Here is a 20,832-nt window from a genome sequence, read left to right as displayed (position 1 = left end):
AATGTGGACACGGGAGCGAGTTAAAAACACATGAAAATGTGAACTCCTCTCCTTCCGGCCAGAGAAAAACACATGGGGAGTAATAGGAGAGAGGAGGGGTGAGCATGTCCTTTAGAGGGGCACAGTTCAAATTTGGTTTGTCCGAAAGTTAAAGTAAAGACATATTTTAAGAGAGGACAAGAATCTCTACTACACTGGAGAAAATGAGGCGTGTACCTTAAACTATGTGGCCGTGAGGGCGATTTAAAATACATTTTTAGAGAATCTTCAGCTCACTGACGCACTCTAACTGAAGATTCCTCCACTCTAACACCAACATTCCGTGCAATACACACACATGGGAAACTAAAACTTTCAGCAGAAATGAGGTGAGACGAACATCACGCTTGAACAATCGCTGTTCGGAAAGTATAAAAGATATCAGAAAGATGAAAACACCATTTGAAAGACAATAAGTTTTCCTCCATTTTGATGGTAAATGGACGGTGTAGCTGGATGTATGCCAAAGTATGAGAGGTTTGAAAAAGGTGAAGATTTTCACCTTCTCTGATAGGAAATGAATGGAGTTTTTTGGCCACGTTTTCGCCGTTTACGGCGCCAAAATATCGCATTCTACCCAGAAAACAGAGCACAGCGATCCCAAACAGGCCCCACATGATGGGCTTTGGTCCGGGGGGGTGAACCCTAACCCTCAAAGCCCTCCGACAAGAAGCGAATCAAAATTCTTACGGAAGAGGAATAATAAAAACTTTAAAAAGAAGAATAAACGCGCAGGATAACAATAGTGACTCACTAATAATCTATAACCCGCCACATCGTTTTTATAAAGACACCCATAAAGCAGGAGTAATTGCAGCGGCTGATAAATTACTAATTTGGTCCAATAAATGTCTTTTGGATGGACACAATAAACTGAAATGGTTTTGTGGTTCTCTATAGAAACTACAACCGGCTATATCGCGCGATTATGCATGAATTCACGAGATCTCGTGAGCCCCCTCCACTCCCGAAACAGTGCGCAGCACAGACGGATCCGGTGAATGTTGACGGACGGCGGAGGACGGAGCCGTTCCGCATCCAGCGGAATCCGGGTTCAGAGCTCAGGCTGTTCCATCCCTACACACACTGTACAACTACAAGACAACACAACAGATCAAACGAAATCAGATGTCTTCAGGACACAGAGGACAGCAGCAGGCTGAGAGTCACCTACCTCCACATTTCCAGGTGACAACACCAAGCAGCAAGTTTTCATTTGTACAGTCAAGTTAGAGCCATTCTTGTGTTTGTGAAGCAGGAAGTAAAGAGTTTACCTGAAGACGAGCTCATGTCCAGAGTGTGTTTCTGCCCAGACTGAGACGCACAAAGTTCACAGTTCACAGCAAACAGACCATAAAGATTCTGTGGGCAAGTGAGTCCTTCCTGGAAGCAGCAGGGATTAAACATTCACACACTGCAGTGCTGCCTCTCTTTGACGGCGTAGGCACCATGACAGAGGTGTAGTCTCTCTGATCCAGTTTATAATGAATTAGATTAGGTTAAAAATCTATGGCTTCACTCATGATTAAAGTTTTTATATCTCAACACAACATTTCATGTCACAGGTTCCTGGAGCTCATCATGTTCTATATTCAATCATCTCTTCTCACTGTAAGAACCCAAAACAGCCTTTATTTCATACCATTAGACGAGTTGTTCATCAAACAGAATAAAAATATTGTGATGTTCCTGGCCAAAAGGTTGAAGCAAGCACAGACATGTTCAACAGGCACCTGGTTTAAAATCACGTTACCAGAGTTGACCTCATGTTAAATAGTATCACATATTATTCTATTATTGGAGTCAACAATCAGATAAAAATGATAACGCACTGATCACATGTTGCACAGTTTTCAAAGGTTGACTGCTGTTTTCACATGTCTGGCACATCAGTGACTACACAACACAACCACACAGCTCAGTGTGTGCTGCTTTGACCTGACACAGGAAGTCCTCCACCCCTGAGAAGGGTTAATCATCCCATGACTGCATCTATCAACACAGAAGGAGTTACAGACATTCCTGTGATGGTCATACCTCTGTTAGGCTTAGATTTTTGTTCAACACCAGATGTTTGGAGATGATGATCTACTTGCTGTTGTTCACATGAGCAGCAGCCAGCTTGGTGTCTGTGTTCTGAAATGTTTGATGTCACTAAGGCCAAATCTCCTGGTGCAGAGTGTCCTCACTACAAACTGAAATGCACCTGAAGGAACTTGTTAACCTTTGACCGTTTCTCAATTACTTGCTGTATCCCGGTGATGAAGGTGGCACTTCCCTGTCCAGCATCCTCAGAGTCTGTCTGACCCCCTTTTCCACTCGCAGGAAGTGGAGCCTCTTCCAGAGACTCTGCTGCTGTTGTCGGCCCCATTCCAGGTCTCTGAGAAAAACCTGCAGAGGGACAGGGGGAGACTGGGTGAGAGACAGTGGACCCCCATCACCATACAGACCATATTCTACAGCTTCAGGTTCAGGTCTGGCTGATGTTCTGCTCTCATCATCACCATCACCATCATTGTCTGGTGGTTCTTGTGGTTCTCCTGGTACCTCAAGCTGCTGTTGGACTCGTTGGCGGTCCCAGGATCTGGCGTTCTCTCTGATCACTCTGAGGATTGGGTGCCAATCCTCAGAGATCTCTGAGCCTTCAGTGACTGAAGCCAGGACCTTGACCCGCCGACCGCTGCCAACATGGTTCCTGGGAACGCCGCGGACATAGAGGGACTTCTTTCCCACGTCGCTGAGAGCATTCAGATATAAGCTGCAGAGACAGAACCCAAATCAGCACACAGACTCATGGGACACGGGTACATAACAACCATGAAGGGGTTAGGGTTAGGTGTTTTTTTTTGTTTGTTTGTTTGTTTGTTTTTTTTACTTATTTTTCATTTGACAAATATACATACATACATACAAACTCAACAAACACACATAGAGGGGATGTGTATTATATAGAAATTTAAAAGTCTTTTCTTTTTTTATTCCTTCCTCCCTCCCTTTCTTGTTGTATGTATCTCTGTAACTATTCAACACTCAATTATGCATCGTGCCTCCTAGTCAGTCCTCATCTTTGATCCATTAGTCCTAGGTAACACTCTCATCTAATGTTTAAATAATGTACTTTCTTGTTTGTGACACGTTATTTTCTCTTCCTTCTGAAGCCCTGCCCATCTGACCCAGGGTTCTCTAAATGAAGCTTCAGGAAGAGAAGCATCCAGCCTGTGTCCCTGATGATAATAATCATGAAGATGCTCACTGCACAGTGTGAATACTGGGGTGCTCCCTGCAGGCATCCACCAGAGCCAGAGCAGCATTGTCCCCGATGTTGTTATAGGCCACGTTTAACTCCTGGAGCCCAACATGCTGCTGGAGCCTGTCAGCCAGCTGCAGAGCCCCGTGGTCCCCCATTCCAGTGTGCATCAGGGACAGGTGTTTGAGGGTCTGGTTCTCAGGCAAGGCCTCCAGTAGGATACAGACTCCACGATCAAGGAGAGGGTTGTCACACAGTCTGGAGAACACAATGGATTCATGAAAAAATTCTCCTCAGAACAACACGGAAAAGGTGACACTGACAAGGGCCTGGGACCCTTGTTATTATGAAGAGGGGTCCCCAAGCAGGCAGTCCCCTCGGTCATAAGATGGTTAGCTTTAGGTTTCATACTTAAGGGTGCACTGCAGGTCATTTTTGCCTTGGGGCCCTGTGTTGAGTTACTCCAGCCCTGCTGCAGAGGCCCCTGTGTTGAACAGAGCCCCAGAGACTTACTGTAAAGACCTCATGGAGCTCAGAGAATCCAGGAGCAGGTCTCTTAGGATGAGGCAGGACTCAGGACCCAGGCTGTTAAACTGCAGACTGTCAACAACAGACACACAACAAAATCACAAAACACACTGCACACACATGATTAACAAGCAGTTATTTAAGACAGCAGTAATGTTTAATGTGGGAGGGCCCACCTAACAAGCAGAAAAACACATGCTGTGTTGGGGAGACTACAGCTATATTTACACCATTTAAACCTCATGCTCTCACAGCAGATCAGTGAGTCAATCAATGGATTAAATGTTTGTTACCTAAGCTTATCTATTGTACACACATACAGAATCTAACTGTGAGCAGCTTACAACATGAGCGAGGCATCGTGCAGAAAACACATCTGTTAATTGCTTCTTGTGTCTCACTTTAGGTTGTGTGTGTGTCTGAAGGCTGGCCACAAAGTCTTCAGCAGATCTTGAGTCAGTAAACAGGAAGACAAGTCGAGCTCCTCAAGGTGGTAACTACAGAGGAAACACCACAAGTCTGAGAACATCCACTCAGTTAATACTCAATCGTCACACAGAGACACAGAGTCCCTTCAGCTAAAGAACACCTTCTCTGTGTTCACCAGCTTCAACCTCATGGTCTCTTTTACCTTGCAGGGGTGCAGGAGAGCACAGAACTCAGTATGAAACACTTAAGTGACGTCATACGAATGTTTGTGAGGTGGATGGTTCTCATTGACGCCAGAACCTCTGCAGTCAGTCTAGGGTTTTGAAACTCGTACAAGAGCACCAGCAGATCCATCACTTCCTCAGGGGGCTGAGGTTTGTTGAGTTCTAGCAATAAAACAGATATATGGTTTAAATACAGCTCTCTGTCTAAAACTGAACTGAAATGAACCATGTTCAGAAGTATTCTAACATCCTGGACTTCATAATGTGAAAATAACCAGCGTGACGTAAAAAGCATGAAACTACATCTGAATGTGTTTTTTTCTGTGAGGCTGTTCAATTTGGGTTCACTAGACATCACTTTCACTGACAAACTGGGCTCATCACAACAATGATTACTGTGTATTACTTTTCAGAAGAGGTTTGTTCAAATGAGAACAAAGTTTTCAACATGAGAGAGTGAAAGGATTTACCTCTGACCAGGTGCTTCCTGAGGGCATGAGTGATCTGCACCACAGTAGTACTCTGAATGCTGCAGCCAAGTATCTGGAGAAGGACACGGTTCCCATAATGCAACAGTCCACCCATGAAAATGGGATAAAGCTCAAAGGGGTGGCTTTCACTGAGCTGCTGTGGCTGAGGACCATGGACCCCCAGCAGGTTTTGCTCCACCTGGTCTAGGACATCCTCGTTGTAGCTGTCCTCAGTGCGAAACATCTCGGCTGCCATGGTTCTGGCAATGCTGCCTTTGTTGTGGCTGCTGATTTTCTCATACAGTTTTGGGAACAGCTTGATGAGGTTGAACACAGCAAATATTCGCAAGGGAATGAACTTAGAGAGGATGGTGAAGAGGGTGTTGACATCCTCCCCTGCCTGACCAATGGCCACAGAGACCCGCTTGGAGAGCTTCTCCAGAGCAGATTTGTTCTCTCCTAGAACCACATAGAGAGCTGCTAGGTACTCCTGCATGGCCGGGACAGCAAACACATATCGTCGCTCATCATTCTCACTCAGAGATTTGGGTAAATGTTTACCACTTTCTACACAAGGAGCCAGGAAGAAGTCCAGCACATCAGTCTGAAACATGGCCAGCTGACGTAATTCCTCGTCTGTCTTGGTCTTCCCTCCAATCCACTGCTCCAGTTCCTTCTCTGAGAATGACGTTCGTTTGTATGTTATACCGTCAAACGCCATTTTACCAACGGTACGGATGACATAAAGCATCAGAGAATTGTTATGTCCTTGAATGGGCACACTTGTCCCTGTTCCAAGCACCTCACCTCCAAAATTAAGCCTGAGGAAACTTGTATAAATTCCAGTCAGAGTGCGAATGGGTGCCTTCGCGTCAGTGAAATGGAGGAAGTGTAAGGTAGCACAAGTGAGCCAGCAATAGGAGGGCAGGAAGCAGGCTGCAGCCAGTTGGCTTTCTCTCTGTAGGTTAAGGTAAAGCAGCTCTATAAGAGCCTGGGCCTCATGGTCACGTGCAGCCTTGCCACTCTGCTGCAGGAGGCGGCTAGTGAAGTAAGCCCGCTGGCGGTCTGGGTCATTGAAACCACAAATCTGTGCGTAGCGATTTACATACTTTTGAGGAATACGGTCCATAGCCGACAGTCTGGTCGTAACCAAGATACTGGCCTGGAAAAACAGAAGACAACTTCCTAACCAATCTCAAACACTGTCACATCATCACAATTATGAAGGCTACAATGCCCATCAACAAGTGTTCAGTCAGGCCCAACAATAAAAATAACTTTCAGTGTTTATTATTTCATTATTCATTACTTCATTAGCACATTAGCCCATTATTATTACTGTACACAACTATCAAATGTGGGGTTGAGCCCCAACCCTGCTGTAGGATGGGGGATTGTCCTCACCTCAGGCAGGAGGTACTTCCTCAGCAGGTTCACCACCACCACATCTGGAGGGAGTGCCTCACTGGGATCACTGCAGAGCTCCGTGGATCCAATCCGGAAGTCCAGATTCATCTTCTCCATCCCATTGAAGAGGAACAGCACATCCTTGGCCAGGTTTCCCTCCCCACTCAGCAGGGGGTGTTTTTTAAGATGGAGGTATTTCCTGCTTACCAGGTCCCTTAATGAAGACACCCTTTGTGGGAAACATTGGGCAAAAACTCAGTTCTGACAGATTCAGACTTCATCACCTCATCAACACTGTCACTGCATCTTTATTGTCAGTATCCTAATTGAAAATGTGTCTTTATTGATGCCATTTTGACAGCATGTCTTTGTTGACAGTGTTCTCTATTGTCACTTTTTCTTGATTGACACTGTTTTGTCTTTAGTAACACCATTTGTTTTTACATTGTCTTTATTGACAGTGTTCTATAGACACTGCCTTTTGGTGATACACACTTTACTTTATTTCTCAGAGACAAGTCCAAAACTAACCCTATCAAACATGTGACCCTTACTTTGATAGTTGACTGAGATCCTCACAAGAGAAAGGCACCAGTAGCTTGTAGTGGTTCAGAGTGGCTCCACTGCACCAGTCCAGCACCAGCTTGCGAACTACAGTACTTTTCCCAGTTCCCACAGCCCCATACAGCAGCACATTGATCCCTCGGCCCTCAGTCCAGGCTTCAGTGGGCTCAAACAACTGCTCCACAGACACAGAGGGGCTGGAGAGGGACTGGGTTTGCATAGGGGGGCTGAGTCGCCCTGCTCTCTCCTCAGCCTTTCGCTCCACAATCAGCGGATCCACGTGCATGGTCTCTGGGCTGAAGTACCCTCCAAACTGTTTCTCCTCCTGGGGGAGATGGCTGAACCATAGAAACAACTTCCTCTTGTGGATCTGAATGGTATCTACAGAGACAGAAGGTGAACTGGAGCTGCACCAAATCAAAACCTGGTGAAGTAAACATGAGGGATGAATCCTCTGCAGCCACAGATGCTTCAGACACACAACTGCTGCTACTATCTGGTGTTGTTCATCAGTCATTTGTGTGTGGTTGTAGCTGTTTTGACCTGAGCTGTGTACCTGCTTCTGAAGTGGTGGAGCAGAGGGTCCGAAGGTGGGGGCCAGGGGCTGGGGGTTGAGGGCTGAGGGCAGAATGGAGGGAATTGTCCATCATCCTCCATGCTGTGAGCAGCTGACTCAGCGTTCTGTAAGCATATCACAGAAGGATTCAGTTCTAATTGCAGCCTGACAGCATCCAAGTCTCCACTGTCAGTAACCCTAAACCCTAACCCTACCCCTGGTGGGACCTGTTGAGGCTGATCCTGATCGGCTCTGTTTGTTGGATTTTGGGATTAGGGCAGTGATTCCCAAAACTTTTTGGTCATTCCAAAAATTTTGGTCATATTTTCACACTTTGGTTCAGGTTATGTTTTTCTCCAGGTCTCAGATCTAATATTCTGTTCATTCAGGCTACATGTTGGCTGTTAATGAGGACTTTGCTTTTGGGGTATTTTGTTTTGAAGGTAGGATCTTTGGTATTAAAAAAGATATTAATTAATTTATTTTCTTCCGCTTATCTGTTTCCAGGTCACAGTGGGTTCTGGAGCCAATCCCAGCTCACTCTGGGCAAGGGGCGGGATCACCCTGGACATCCAGGATGTCTTTGGAGGCCTGAGGCCTGGAACCAAACCAGGACCTTCAGAGATAACCACTGTGACACTGTGCTGCCTAATAAAGATATGAAAAGGAACATTTCCTCCTGATTGTCGCCCCACCAGTCATGTCTCTATTCTCCACCAGAAAGTGCAGCACACTGTAAGATTTGAAGTGGTTCCTTACAAAATTAAAGAGACATCCAAATCCAAATGGAGCAGTTTCTTTACTTTTGGTTGACCCGTGGTGAGAACAATCCCTGAACAGAACTTCTTCTGGGGATTAAAAAAAGAATTTCTGTCTCTTATTGACCAGGTGCTGGTCCACCGCCTAAGATCTCACCATTTGATGAACTCAGGCGAGCAGACTCAGATGGAACACCTGATAAAAGCAGAGTCCACCACAACAGGTATGCTGCCCCTGCAGCCACACCCAGAAGGTGTCACATGACATTAGCATGACCCAGCCCTAACCCATTCAGGTGAGTCCCGTCAGTCAGGGACACCTGAGCTCAGAAGGTCCGTCACTAACCTGTGACGTGAGCTCATCATCTGCTGCATGTCTTTCCTGTGAAGACCAGTCACACCAGGACGGACCTTGAACCTGGACTTAAACACAGAACTGGATTTAGACACAGAACCTGGACTGTCCGACGTTCAGGGTCATGGAGATTTTTGCCATGATCCTGCAGAGGTTGGAACTGTTGGGCTGAGTCCCGTTGGATCATCACTCCAGAACCAGTAACACTGGTCTTACCGTGTGTCAGTGAGGTGGATTCAGTGGTCACAACGGGTCCCGATCCTGGTCTCTTTATACCCGACCTTAAAACGTTAGATCTGCTGAATATCCGTCCTGCTGTGTTCCGCATAAGAGCCAGGAACCTCCAGGGCGCCTCTTTCAAAATAAAAGTCTCGAGGTTTGCGGGCTCGTTCTCAGAACAGCTGTGTGAGACGTATGTGGTCGTCATCCACAGCTGGAAACAGCTGCTCGTCAGCTAGCTGGTTTTGGTGTCGGAGTGTGTCCGAAATATGAACGACCTTCATAATTATCTTCAATTAATCTGTTAGCCAGTAATCTGGTAATCCAGACAATGTAATTTACATTTTGTCTCCATCTTTGTATGTAACGGGCTCTACGTTCATCTTTTATTTTGATGGATAACTAAAACGGATTTCTTGACTGAAGACGTAAAACAAAGTCAATGTTTTCAGAATAAAATCACCCTCGCTAAAATGTTCACCTGAAACAGCTCAGAAGTGTCATTCAATGAAACCAGTCCCAAGATTTAGAGCAGCTCTTGTTCTCTTTCTCTCTCTCTCTCTCTCTCTCTCACTCACACTCACAGTGCTGCTTCACACCACAGCTGTGTAGAGGTGACCCTTTTATTGTGAAACGGTCATATCGGAAGTTCAGTTTTGTGTTCTGCAGTTTGATCTGGTCCTCGTCGTTCCGGCTTCTCTTCGGCCCGTCCAGCAGAATCTTCATGGCTTCGGAGGAGCTGGCTCGAAAGCTGCAGTCGCGGCTTGCCGCTACGCAGGAGGCTGAGTCCAGGCCGGAGTCCGAGGACGGCTCGCTAACAGCCAAGCCCCGGGAGCTCGACGCTGCCTGCGGCGACTCGTCCTCTGAGCTGTCCGCTAAACTGATCCGCAGACTGGACATCAACGAGGGAAACGCCGTCTCTCGACCGACTCGGGTCTTCAATCCCTACACCGAGTTCAAGGAGTTCAGCCGTCGGCAGATCCGGGACATGGAAGCGATGTTCAGACGGTAAGAACCGGATCAGACAGACCTGTTTACCCGGAGAAAGGAGTTCAGGGTCCGGGAGGCTCCTGATGAGATTACGCTGCTACTGCTGACCGGAGACCAACTCTCCTGGTCCGAGTCTGCGGTCTCCAGTCTCTGATAACCAGCCTGTGGTCTTCGGTTCCCGGGGGTGTCTGAACCGCTGACCCAGGGTCCCTCCACCAGAGTTCTGGCCTTACAGACACATCTCGTGTTTTCAGCTCATGGATGCGCAGGACTACTGCATTGGGGACTGAACGGGACAGGGACCTGTCCGCACTGGACCCCCTGGGAGTCTTGAGGATCCATGTTTTGAAAACACGAGATGTGTCCCAACCCCCAACCCTATCTAGGTCCTGGTCCAAAGACTGACCTAAAGACTTCTGGGTCTGCTTTCATTGGTGTGGATTTGAAGCCCAGCTGCTAATTGGCTGCTGACTTCAGGTTTGAAACTGACAGGAAACACATGAGTCCACCTCTGACAGGTTATTTTACAGGTAGTTACTGGTCTCTGGTGGGAAGGGTCCAGTGGAGAGTCAAACCAAGGGTTTTTTTTTTTCTTGCCCTTGGAATGCTCTCCATGACTCCATGATGCAGAAAGTGAAGTGTCCATGAAGTGTGATTGGTCAGTTGAACAAAGCTGATGAGTGTGTGAGTGTGAGTTTGAGGGTGTCGGGTTAAAGGTTCAGACTGAGTCCTGCCATTAATTCATTATGATGATGATGAAGATGATGATGATGAGTACAAAGGAGCAACCAGCTGATACACAAAAGCTTCTAGGAGTACTCCCGCTCTTAGACTGTGGTGTTCCCATGGTGATAATAGCTGGACCGGCTCCTGACTGACCTCCAGGATCTTTAACTTCACGTTGACGCTTAAGGTTGTAGATGCAGGCATCTCATTATTGACGTGTGCAATCTCTTGTCCAAACACAAACTGAGACATGTTTTTATTCTTCCTCATCTTCCTGCATAAGGACCAGGAGGCCGAGGACCACATTGTGGTACGGTCCAGTGGATTGGTCTGCTTAGATCTGTGGAGGCACGTGATCAGATCGGGTCACATGGTGTGTCATCATCGTCATCATCATCATCATCATTGTTGTCATCACAGCACATGGATGTATGTGTTCCAGACCAGGTCCTGGCTGGTTTTCCGTGGATTGGACTCTAGCACCTCTGAGTTACTGTATCTGTGTGGCTATAGGACATATGATGACCATATGAGGATGGGGTGCTGGACCTGACACTGTGCGGTCTGTGGTTTGCAGGTACGACACTGGGAAGGACGGCTTCATCGACCTGATGGAGCTGAAGCTGATGATGGAGAAGCTGGGAGCTCCACAGACCCACCTGGGTCTCAAGAACATGATCCGAGAGGTGGACGAGGATTTTGATGGCAAACTGAGCTTTAGAGAGGTGAGATCTCACAGGGGTCCTGATTCTGGTCCTGGTCCTCCTTTCACACACATAAAGAGCTCTGTAACACAATCGCCCCCATCATAGACCATAGTGGCTGCCATAGGGATAAACATAGGGATCCCGTTCACTCTACAGAAGGACTCCTGATCCAATAGTTGTCTTTCCTCCAGTTCCTGCTGATCTTCCGTAGAGCAGCAGCTGGAGAGCTGCAGGAGGAGAGTGGGCTCATGGCTCTGGCCCGGCTGTCGGAGATCAATGTTTCAACAGAGGGGGTCCTAGGGGCCAAGGACTTCTTCGAGGCCAAGGTAAACCACCCTTACTTCGGTCTCTTTGGGTTCAGGTCTAGGCCCTGCATATGGATTCTCCCTGATATCTGGGTTAGTTTCAGGTTCAGATCCAGATCTTGGTACTCCACCTGGACCTGTGGTCAGTGCTGATGGAGGGGACTGATGTTCTTGTGTTCCAGGTGCAGGCACTTTCTGTGGGCAGCAGATTTGAAGCCGAGATCAGAGAGGAGAAGGAGGAGCGTAAAAGGCAGGATGTGGAGAAGAAGCAGAGACAAGCAGCATTCAAGCAGCTGCAGTCCACATTCTGCTCCTGATCCCCCACAGGAGCCAGGTCCAAGTCCAGACCTGTTTTCCTGAGCTCCACACCCCAACTGTCACCACATAGATGCTTCAGCCCAGTGTCTCCACCTTAGTCCCACTCCAAGAGAGTCGCCACCAGGACTTGTGTGTCTATGGATGTGTTGTTTCTGTGTCCACCTTGTTCAGGTAAAGTCATCCTGTGAGTTTAATTTTAAAGTTTGGTCATCTATTTCCCCCTCACATTGTTGCCATGGTGACACCTACAACCTGTTGCAGAAACAGTGCAGTGACACATCACCTGCCTCTGACTCACTGAAGACGCCACAGCACCAGTTCAGCCTATGACTTGTTCTTTTGAACTTGTCCAGGAAGAGGAACTAACAGACATGACAGACTGTGATGTTAGCCACTAGCTTAGCATAAAGAGTACAAACAGGGTTGCATCTTTATTCATGTTCAGATTAAATAAATTTCCACAAATCAGGTGCAGGTGAACAGAGGCAGAACAGCTACTGCCAGCTGTTATGCTAAGGTAATGGCTAAACAGGCTGTAGCTTTGAACACAGATCTGAGACTGAAACCATTTCATAAAGTAAAGGCTCCATACTGAGTCTGAACCAGATCCATGTCAGTAAGAACACATGGTTCTGGTCCAACATATCAGTCATGGTTAGCTAGTCTTTCAGAGGAAGAGGATGTCAGTCTCACATAACCACAGACCAAACTAGACCCAGAGTAGGGACCAAACAAGTCCACAATCAGAGTAGGGATTCTGACAGACTGAGAGTCTTCTGCTGTCGTTCATGTTTTGTCTCCTCTGTGTGTCACCTGCGACCATGTTTTTCAGTTCAGCATGATCCCTAGTCGCAAGAAGAAATGACTGTAGGTACCACAGACCATCTGCGTCCAGGAAACAGATGTATTTTTTCATGAATAAATAAATATGAATAAGATAATATAGATAATATAGTTTTAGCAGAGCTTATAAATTGCCAAACTTAAAAGGTCAGTGAATTCTATTTTTGAGCTCCTGTAATTCACTTCCTGTCACACACAAAAAAGAGAATGAGCCATGTCAACTAAAATAAATGGCAAATAAGTACAGCATTGGTCTCATCACTTCTCTCCCAGCATGCATCAGGTCAGAGTGGTGACCCAGATGAGTTAGCTGTTCAACAGATGTTGAAAAAGTGTAAACTGTCAGCTCAGTGCCGTCTTCAGGTAATCTGTTTGGATCTTGATCAAGATTTGAGTTTGATGTTCAACAGTCTTTGCGAGTGGACAAGCCAAAAAGTTGAGGCTTGTTTTGTTTTACATATGTGTTTCTCAATTCAGACAGCAGGGGCAGCAATGCTAAGTAAGAGAAGGAGCGTTCATCCAATCACAGCACTGGGTTCAGTTCAATTAACAGCTACCATCAGGTTGGGGGTGAGGCTTTAGTTCCTGAATTGAATAAATGTGACAAATTAGACAATTTCAGGCTCAATATATGCTATTTTTTTCAGCCTTCCTAGCCTTATCAGATAGAACAGCTTGAAGAGTAACAGGAAAATGGAGGGAGGGAGAGAGAGAGAGGGGAATGACATGCAGCAAATTACACTGAACCAAAGCAATATCTCCAACAAGGACCTTGTATACTCCTGTTTATGGGGGGCATGCTCTACCGATTACACCACTGCACCCCATATTCTGAATTTCAGTTATCATAACACTAACAATGTGACACCATAGGAGAAATTTGCATTAAAAATGAAAACATATTAACATATCAGAATACATTTTTATAAATATAATTGATCAGGTAAAATCTAGTCAAATTTATAAATATGGCTCCAAATCCTAACAAAGTTAGAGCAAGGCTTCATCATCAAGAGACCCAACAGATCCCTCCAAGAGACAACAGGAGACAGTGGAGGGAACAACTTCTTTAAGAGGCAGAAACGGGCTCAGGGAGGGGGATATCTGTCTCTAAACTAACAACTAAAAGAAATAGGATAATTAAACCTTAAATTGTTAACTGTAGTCTTTGTCAGTCAGAGGGTTAGGGTTAGGGTTAAAGCTGCCACAGAGTCCCCCTGGGAGATACTGGGAGTTGATTCCACAAAAGAGGAGCCTGATAGCTCAAAGATCTGCCTCCTGATTTACTCTTGGAGACTTGAGGAACCAAAACTAACCCTCCATCCAGAGAGCGAAATGCCTGTCAGTAACATTTATCTGATTGTCACCATGCTGTAATTCAGTTGAAGTGTCCTGCTGACCCAAATTATATGTTTGAATCAACATAAAATTTGTGACCATATGTTACACGTTACGTGCCGCCTTTGCAAAATGTGTTGTTTGTTTTTGCCATAACAACAATGGTCGCTAACCGTTTAAGTGTGGAGAAATTTAAGGAGCCAGAGGTACGCACGGATGAGAACAGTTCGTAAATGCACATCCAGCAATTCATTTTCTCTGTTCATTTACATTACAAGTGTGCCTCAAAATTATATTTGCGAAGCAGAGCTTGTGCATTTGTGAGTCCAAAATACAACTACAAAACAAAGCATGTGCATTTGTGAAAAGCCCCGCGAGAGTTCATTCATTATGAGACTGTTCTGAGTCCATATAAGCTCTTCAAACAAGCCTTTCTTCTGCAGAGGGTCACAGAAATGGTTTGCAACTGCTTTTTCAAGAATTTTGGAAACGAAAGGTGAGATATGAATCCATCATCAGCCCAAACATCTGGATCAAGATTAGGTCTTTTGAGGAGAGGTTTAATAACAGCAGTCTTGAAAGTCTGTGCAATATAACCAAGCGATAAACTGACATTGATCAGATCCGGAATATACATGTTAATTCATGGAACACATCTGATGGTGATCGCTTTGATCATTTACTACAAACACTGTCTGCATGTAACCATGTCCAGCCGGACAGTGTCTGCTCACTGTGGTAACTGAAAGAACGGTCCTCACCTGGAGCTTGTTTAGAAAATATTTATTTCATGTCATGTACACTGTACAAAGGAAGCAGGTGAGACTCTCATATCTCTTTCTGTCTTCACAATCACATTGAGTGGAGTGTTTCCTGTACTACAGTGATTCTCTTCATACTGAAAATATACAGTGCTAATCCTACTCTCACTAACTGGACAAATTAGACATAATACATTTATTTTTGTTTACAATCGTGTTGTAGGAAACAATTTTTCAGAAAGAAAGTCTTGATCAGCAGTCACTACAGAGCCGTCAGGTCAATCTAATATCAGTTGTGTTTGCCATCAGTTGTTGTGCCATAAACTTCAGTTCATCAAAATCCAAAATGCCCTTTGATATGGAAGACAGCAGAGTCTCCATCATGAGGACATTTCTCTTTGGCTGCCCATCAGCCTTAGTTTGCTTAATTTTTGCACTACCTATCAAAGCAGTTAGCACACTACACTAAGATGGTGGTCAAGTACGGGGAGTTTCTGCCCTGTATTTGTCCTCTCTTTAGATTCAGCTACTGTCATTGTGAACATGGCAGCATCAGCATTTATTTTACATTTAGGGCTACTGTCAGTTGTCTGAGTGTGAGTTCCAGCTGACTCAACTGCTGTGTCCCAGTTCAGGGGCCACAGCCAGAGGCGGCTAAACCTGAAGATGGATTGTTTCATATTTGAAAGTTCCTTCAGGTCTGTTTTTCTTTTCTGAAACTGTCCCAGGATTATTGGTGCATCAATAATTTAACGACAGCTCCAAGAGTTGTGAAAAACAAATGAGTGGTGTTATAGGCTTACTAGACAATAGGTGGGAACAGTTGGTGATAGAAAGGGAAAATCCTCAGAATGCATCGTTTCAGTTTGGATTCAGTTTTGGGACTCCTTAGAAACCTTGGCATTCTGAAGAATGTGGCCCCTGAAATGAACACAGTTGGAGAGTGAGACAACGAATAACACACACCTTTAGACGATTATAGTTTCCAAACAATTCGATCCATCATCGTCCATCTTTGCTGGCTCCACCTGAACCACTCAACCTCACGGCCTCTTGCCCTGGGGCACGATTGTGACATCAAGTAGGTGAGTACATTACTTGAACAGAAAACACTAGCACATTTTCTGCATGTGTGAATAGTTTCTAAAACTAAACAGATCAAAATTGATTTGACTGAGGTTAGATTTACAACATACAGATCACTGCTGTCAGGAGCCTCAGGTGCCATACACACACACAATTTTACATATGAAACTGCAAATTAGATGAGTTTAATGAGAGAATGAAGGTTTAGGTTTAGCTGACATTAATGTCAGCAAACTCTGACAGGAGGCTTTATGAGGTTCACTTTTCAGCTACATTTGTCCATTTCACTCAAATCATCTGATCAGTGACGATAATCATTCCTGTGGAGTTAAAGTCCAGCCTGCTGTTTTACCTCAGTGTTTGGCTGCTACCATGTTCACCAGCTGCTTTAAAACAATCAGCTAGGAGTCTGTTTATAAGCCCTGTGTGTAGAGTGAAATATTTTTAAAATACACTTTTAAAATCTTACACAAAAAATAGGCGCAAAGTAACTTTCTGTAAGTGTAACTGTAAGAAAATGGTTATATTACACTTTGGACTTTATCTTTACAGCTCTGGTCCTTGAATTCTTGAGCCTCAATAACTCGGTATAGTTACAGCTGAGGTCTGAACCAGATCAACACTGCAACAGAAGTTGATCTGTAAACTGACATGATTTCAACAGCAGATTTTGGGTGGTAGCCATGTATGGGTTCTGGGCTGTTAGTGCAATGAGACTCTTCTTACCGGAACCCTAACCTAAATAACAAAAATAAAACCCATTTTGTAACAGTACAGTTGTCCACACAGAAGCGGTGCCCCTTGTTGGCCGTACATTTCTAAGTAAGCTACTGTAGGATCAGTAGCTTGGGATTCTGGAGCAGCTCTCAAGACTGGAAGGAGTTTAAATTTGAAATGCTCAAAATTAAATTTGATTTTACCAATTAAAATCAAATATCCAATGAGAGAAATATCTGCCCCATGGTTATTGCCCCAGGCCTGTCAAAACCATTATCACCCAGAAATCCTGGCCTTCTCAGACCTCAACCTCTTTACTCCATGCGGTCGCTGCCGTCTCCGTTGATCTGCACCACACAGTCCTTGTTCAAAGGCTCCTTAGAATGAGCCGTTTCAAAGTGCTGAGTGCTCACCATGTACCTCCCCCGAGCATCCAGCCCCAGAGCTGGGATAAAGCGACGGTCAAACTGGATTTCTTGCCGCAGGTAGGAGGTCCTCTTCTGACAGAAGTCACCAGTTCCCTCTTGCAGAGCTGACAGAAAGACCACAAGCTCAAAGTGGTTGGACATGCCCTCACACAGAGCAGGGTGGAGTGGGCTCTGCTGATCCAAGGGATGGTAAAAGGTGAGTGGGAAGATGAAAAAGGGACAGGGCTGCTGGCCCAGATTATCCAGGTAGAAGTCCAGAGAAGTCTGGTGGAGGGCCTGCCCCTCGTGTTCTTCATAGAGCACTGCACTCACCTTTACGTCCACCAGAGGTCGCTGCAGGAGGTTAGTGGCTCGAAACATTAGGCAGGTTTGGCCTTGGTGCTGGCCCACTACTGCCTGTGGGCTGAACTGGATGGCGCCTGCTCGTTTCTGTGGACGAGCAATCTTGGCTACAAAAGCACCTGACAGAAGACAGTGAGACATCAATGACCTGCTTAAAATTTTAAATATAATGTATTGTTAAGAATTATATATAGCGAGATCTATACATATATACACAAGTACAAGAACTAACAATTGGTGACTTTCTGAAATTGAGAAACAACAAAGAAGAACTTTTCTGTCCCACAGTGAAACAGTGTCTGTAGAACAAGGGGGAGCCCACTCTTTCCTTTAGATTCCTGGTTTATTTTCAACCTAGAAAATGTCTAATTAGTAAATCTGGTTGTTACCAGCCAAAAATTGCATTCATCCCATGTGCTGGATCCCTTTCAGTGAAAACCTGGACCAAAACCTAAACTCCAGTTGGTTCAACTCAAACCCGATTAAGGCCCAATCCCAAAATGACCCCTCCCCCTCCACCATGTCACTACCAAAAGTCACTCCAAATCCAGTTTCATCTGAGGGCTGGTAAAATGAAGGTGGAGGGAATAAACAGGTTGGGATGCCCTTTACACTCTGTCACAACCAGGAAGTAGCCGTTACAATGGCAACCAATAGATACCCTGCTCTGACTTATATATGTCTGTCACATATATATGTCTCTATATGTCACATAGATGTGTTTCACCAGTTTAGGTTGTATAAAAGTCCAAGTACTAGTTTGTTCAGTTGTGTTAATATATGTTTTAAAACACCACACATTTTCAAGTTTTGTAGGTGTGGACTTGGGTTTTATCTTCCTCCGTTCTCCTGTTCCTGCCTTGAAGGCAGTAAATCTGCAAAATGACCATCTGAGGGTTTACAGCCGTAAATGTGGTGGATTTTATGGAAGAGGATTTAGTTTGGCAATAGGGCCTACCACTGAAAGGATATATCCTTTTATGCTTAGGTCTGATGTTGTGACATCACAGAGGTCAGAGCTTAGATTCCAGTCTCATCTAAAGGAGAACTGTCTGTCTCTCCGTGAAAATGTAATACCACAGTCAATCAGCAGATGTCTCACTGTCTGCAGAAGCTCAAACACTAACCTCTATTACCTCTGTTCACAGTGATCTGGACTTCATAGAGGATACAATGACCCATAATGCAACACTCTCTCAATGCATGCTCTCTGAGACGGGGCTCAGGTACTCAGGTGCAGCACGGTTTGGTGGTGACACCTTTTCAGGACGTACAGGAAGGGAAGCTGCAGCAGCTGTCGGGGGGGTGGGGGGTGGATGGTGAAATTTGGTCTGGGTCAACATCAGACTGTCAAAATATAAGTATTTGAATCAATCCGAATTGTGCAAAGTGCATAAAACATTTTATTTATTTTTAGAGCAAGATCTGACCTTTCCTGATCTTTCCTTTGTCCGTTATGGAAGTGATGTGAGGCCGAGGGGTCAAGGTCAAGGGTCAAGGGTTGCTTTATTTGCCTTTCTTGGCAGAAATTTGCCCAGGACAAAGGGAAATTGCTACATGTACACAGTACAAAAGAAGACAAAACAGACAGGTGGTTGGGGGTGTACCTGTGATAAATGCCTCCAGCATGAGGCCCAGCAGCATCTGCACAGCCAGCAGTGCGATGGCACTGGGACAGTCCCCACTGGGGAACATGGTACCGTAGCCAATGGTCAGCTGTGTCTCCAGGGAGAAGGAGAAGGCCGCAGTGAAGCTGGTTATATGCTTCACACAGACCACATGTCCCTGGGGAGGGGCATCATGATCCTGCACAGCCAGGTCTCCATTGAGGTGGGCCAGCAAGTACCAGAGACAGGCAAACAGAAGCCAATGGGCCAGGAAGGAGGTGCAGAAGGCCAGCAGGACCCACCTCCAGCGCAGACCCACCAACAGTCCCCACAGGTCCTGCAGGGCCAACAGCCAGGCTCTTCCTGACACTCCTCCCCACCAGCCTGAGGGGCACAGGTGGGGGCGAAGGGCACAGTGTCCATCTTTGGTTACCAGACGCTGGCGCTGTGGAGAGGATAAGAGTGGCGAGGAGGAGGCCTTCCCACCCAGAACACTGCTGCTGGATTTGGTTGTCATGATTGCAGGTTGATTGGAGGTGAAGATGATGCTGAAAGGAAACCATGAAAAACAAGAAAACTAATTTTAAATTATCCATCAGCTTCACCCAGTACAATGATCATCAACTGCTGACATCAACACTGTTATTATGCAAAGGTTCAACTAGCATCTTTAGCAAAAAGATCTAGGCTGAAACAGAAAGATGTGATATCTGATCAGACCAGAAACAACAGGCTGTGCAGCTGATGTTAGCATTTAGCTGTCAACAGACGTCTCTTCATCTTGGTTGCAAGTTGCTAGACCAGGACTGGTAAATTTACCGTTGGTTGGATCAGGACTGGGGCCAGGAAGTGACGTCATTTTAACAGTGACATGTCAGTGCAGAGAAGTGACCTCGTCTGTTTGCTCCTCCTCTAACATTCACTTGACAGCAGGTCTGACAGCAGAGGGAACAGTCTGGACCAACAAAATCCCAGTCCAGTCCAAGTCTGGAACTTTCTCCATGTCACTTTAAATATCATCATTCTCCTCCCCCTGCTGACTGTCTGTGATTGGTTGATGTCAGTCAGACCCATGGATAAAAGCAGCAGTTCCCTTGTGCTAAGCTAAGCTAAGCTATCAGCTGGCTGCCTCCTGAGGTCCAGATGTATGTCGCAGCATCCCAACCACCGGACAGTCCTGTCCTGAGAGTCCTGTCCTCCACAGCTTCTATTTCTATGTCAATATTGTTGCCAGGAGATTAGAGCTGGTCCCAGCTGGGAATCAGTCTGAGGAACACGGACACACACAGTCTCACGCAGGGCAGGAATGTGTCCCCCATCTGAGGGGGGGGTCAAACTGACTGCCCCACTCGGCCCCCTCGGCCTCAGCAGGCACAATATATGACTTTACACAGCTTGCAACGCACAACACAACAGTTCATTTCAAATACAGCAGGTTTTAACCACTTGCAGGGTTAAGTGTATTTGTGTTTTTTTGTGTATGTCTCTGTGTAAGAGGGGTTGTCACATAACAGCTATGTGCCGCTGAGGTTCATTGTTCTGGATCCCAGTCTGTCAGAGAGTCACTGTATCAACCGGTCAAGTCAAGAATACCAGAAGATTAGCTTAGCTTAGCATCAGGACTGGAGTCAGGATAAAGTTAGCTTAGTTTAGCATCAGAACTGGAAGCGCAGGGACCAGCTGACCCAGCAGTTCAGAGTATATGCTAGATTTGGTACACAAGATGTTAGGGTTAGGATTAGAACAGTCAGAAACACTGTTTCCTCTACCTCCAGTCCTGATGCTAAGCTAACTCTGTCTTGGTCAGGTTATGAGACTGAAGTCCTTCTGAACCTCTGAGGCTCATGAAGGACCATATCCCTTTCAGA

The 20,832-nt window shown here is 45.7% G+C and overlaps 3 protein-coding genes across 6 annotated transcripts; 1 reads left to right on the top strand and 2 right to left on the bottom strand.

Annotated features, from left to right (window-relative positions):
• Positions 1-77: 77 nt before the first annotated feature.
• nlrx1 (NLR family member X1) lies at positions 78-8,904 on the bottom strand. Of its 3 annotated transcripts, none has more exons than XM_029517665.1 (12): positions 8,794-8,904; positions 8,569-8,640; positions 7,465-7,589; positions 6,899-7,289; positions 6,342-6,573; positions 4,938-6,099; positions 4,446-4,629; positions 4,216-4,311; positions 3,800-3,886; positions 3,293-3,544; positions 2,587-2,797; positions 78-2,430 (listed from the first exon to the last, which is right to left on the bottom strand). In XM_029517665.1, the coding sequence occupies exons 2-12, from the start codon at positions 8,595-8,597 to the stop codon at positions 2,281-2,283; spliced, it is 2,919 nt and encodes a 972-aa protein (XP_029373525.1). In that variant the 5' UTR covers positions 8,598-8,640; positions 8,794-8,904; the 3' UTR covers positions 78-2,280. The 3 variants fall into 3 exon arrangements, with proteins under 3 accessions (XP_029373525.1, XP_029373526.1, XP_029373527.1); XM_029517666.1 differs by having other exon boundaries at positions 8,569-8,645; positions 8,794-8,903; XM_029517667.1 differs by lacking the exons at positions 8,569-8,640; positions 8,794-8,904 and having other exon boundaries at positions 6,899-7,332; positions 7,465-7,588.
• A 204-nt stretch (positions 8,905-9,108) lies between these two features.
• efhd1 (EF-hand domain family, member D1) lies at positions 9,109-14,011 on the top strand. Of its 2 annotated transcripts, none has more exons than XM_029517668.1 (5): positions 9,109-9,129; positions 9,466-9,804; positions 11,090-11,237; positions 11,411-11,545; positions 11,707-14,009. In XM_029517668.1, the coding sequence occupies exons 2-5, from the start codon at positions 9,521-9,523 to the stop codon at positions 11,839-11,841; spliced, it is 702 nt and encodes a 233-aa protein (XP_029373528.1). In that variant the 5' UTR covers positions 9,109-9,129; positions 9,466-9,520; the 3' UTR covers positions 11,842-14,009. The 2 variants fall into 2 exon arrangements, with proteins under 2 accessions (XP_029373528.1, XP_029373529.1); XM_029517669.1 differs by lacking the exon at positions 9,109-9,129 and adding an exon at positions 10,796-10,941 and having other exon boundaries at positions 9,677-9,804; positions 11,707-14,011.
• Positions 14,012-16,901: 2,890 nt separating this feature from the next.
• On the bottom strand, positions 16,902-19,493 carry kcnj13 (potassium inwardly rectifying channel subfamily J member 13). Its single transcript, XM_029518225.1, has 2 exons — positions 18,965-19,493; positions 16,902-17,476 (listed from the first exon to the last, which is right to left on the bottom strand). Exons 1-2 carry the CDS (start codon positions 19,479-19,481, stop codon positions 16,902-16,904), a joined length of 1,092 nt encoding a protein of 363 aa, XP_029374085.1. The 5' UTR covers positions 19,482-19,493.
• Positions 19,494-20,832: the final 1,339 nt, after the last annotated feature.

Source organism: Echeneis naucrates, chromosome 13 (assembly GCF_900963305.1).
Source record: "Echeneis naucrates chromosome 13, fEcheNa1.1, whole genome shotgun sequence".
NCBI classification, from domain to species: domain Eukaryota; kingdom Metazoa; phylum Chordata; class Actinopteri; order Carangiformes; family Echeneidae; genus Echeneis; species Echeneis naucrates.
This window is presented reverse-complemented; position numbering and strand designations above follow the sequence as displayed.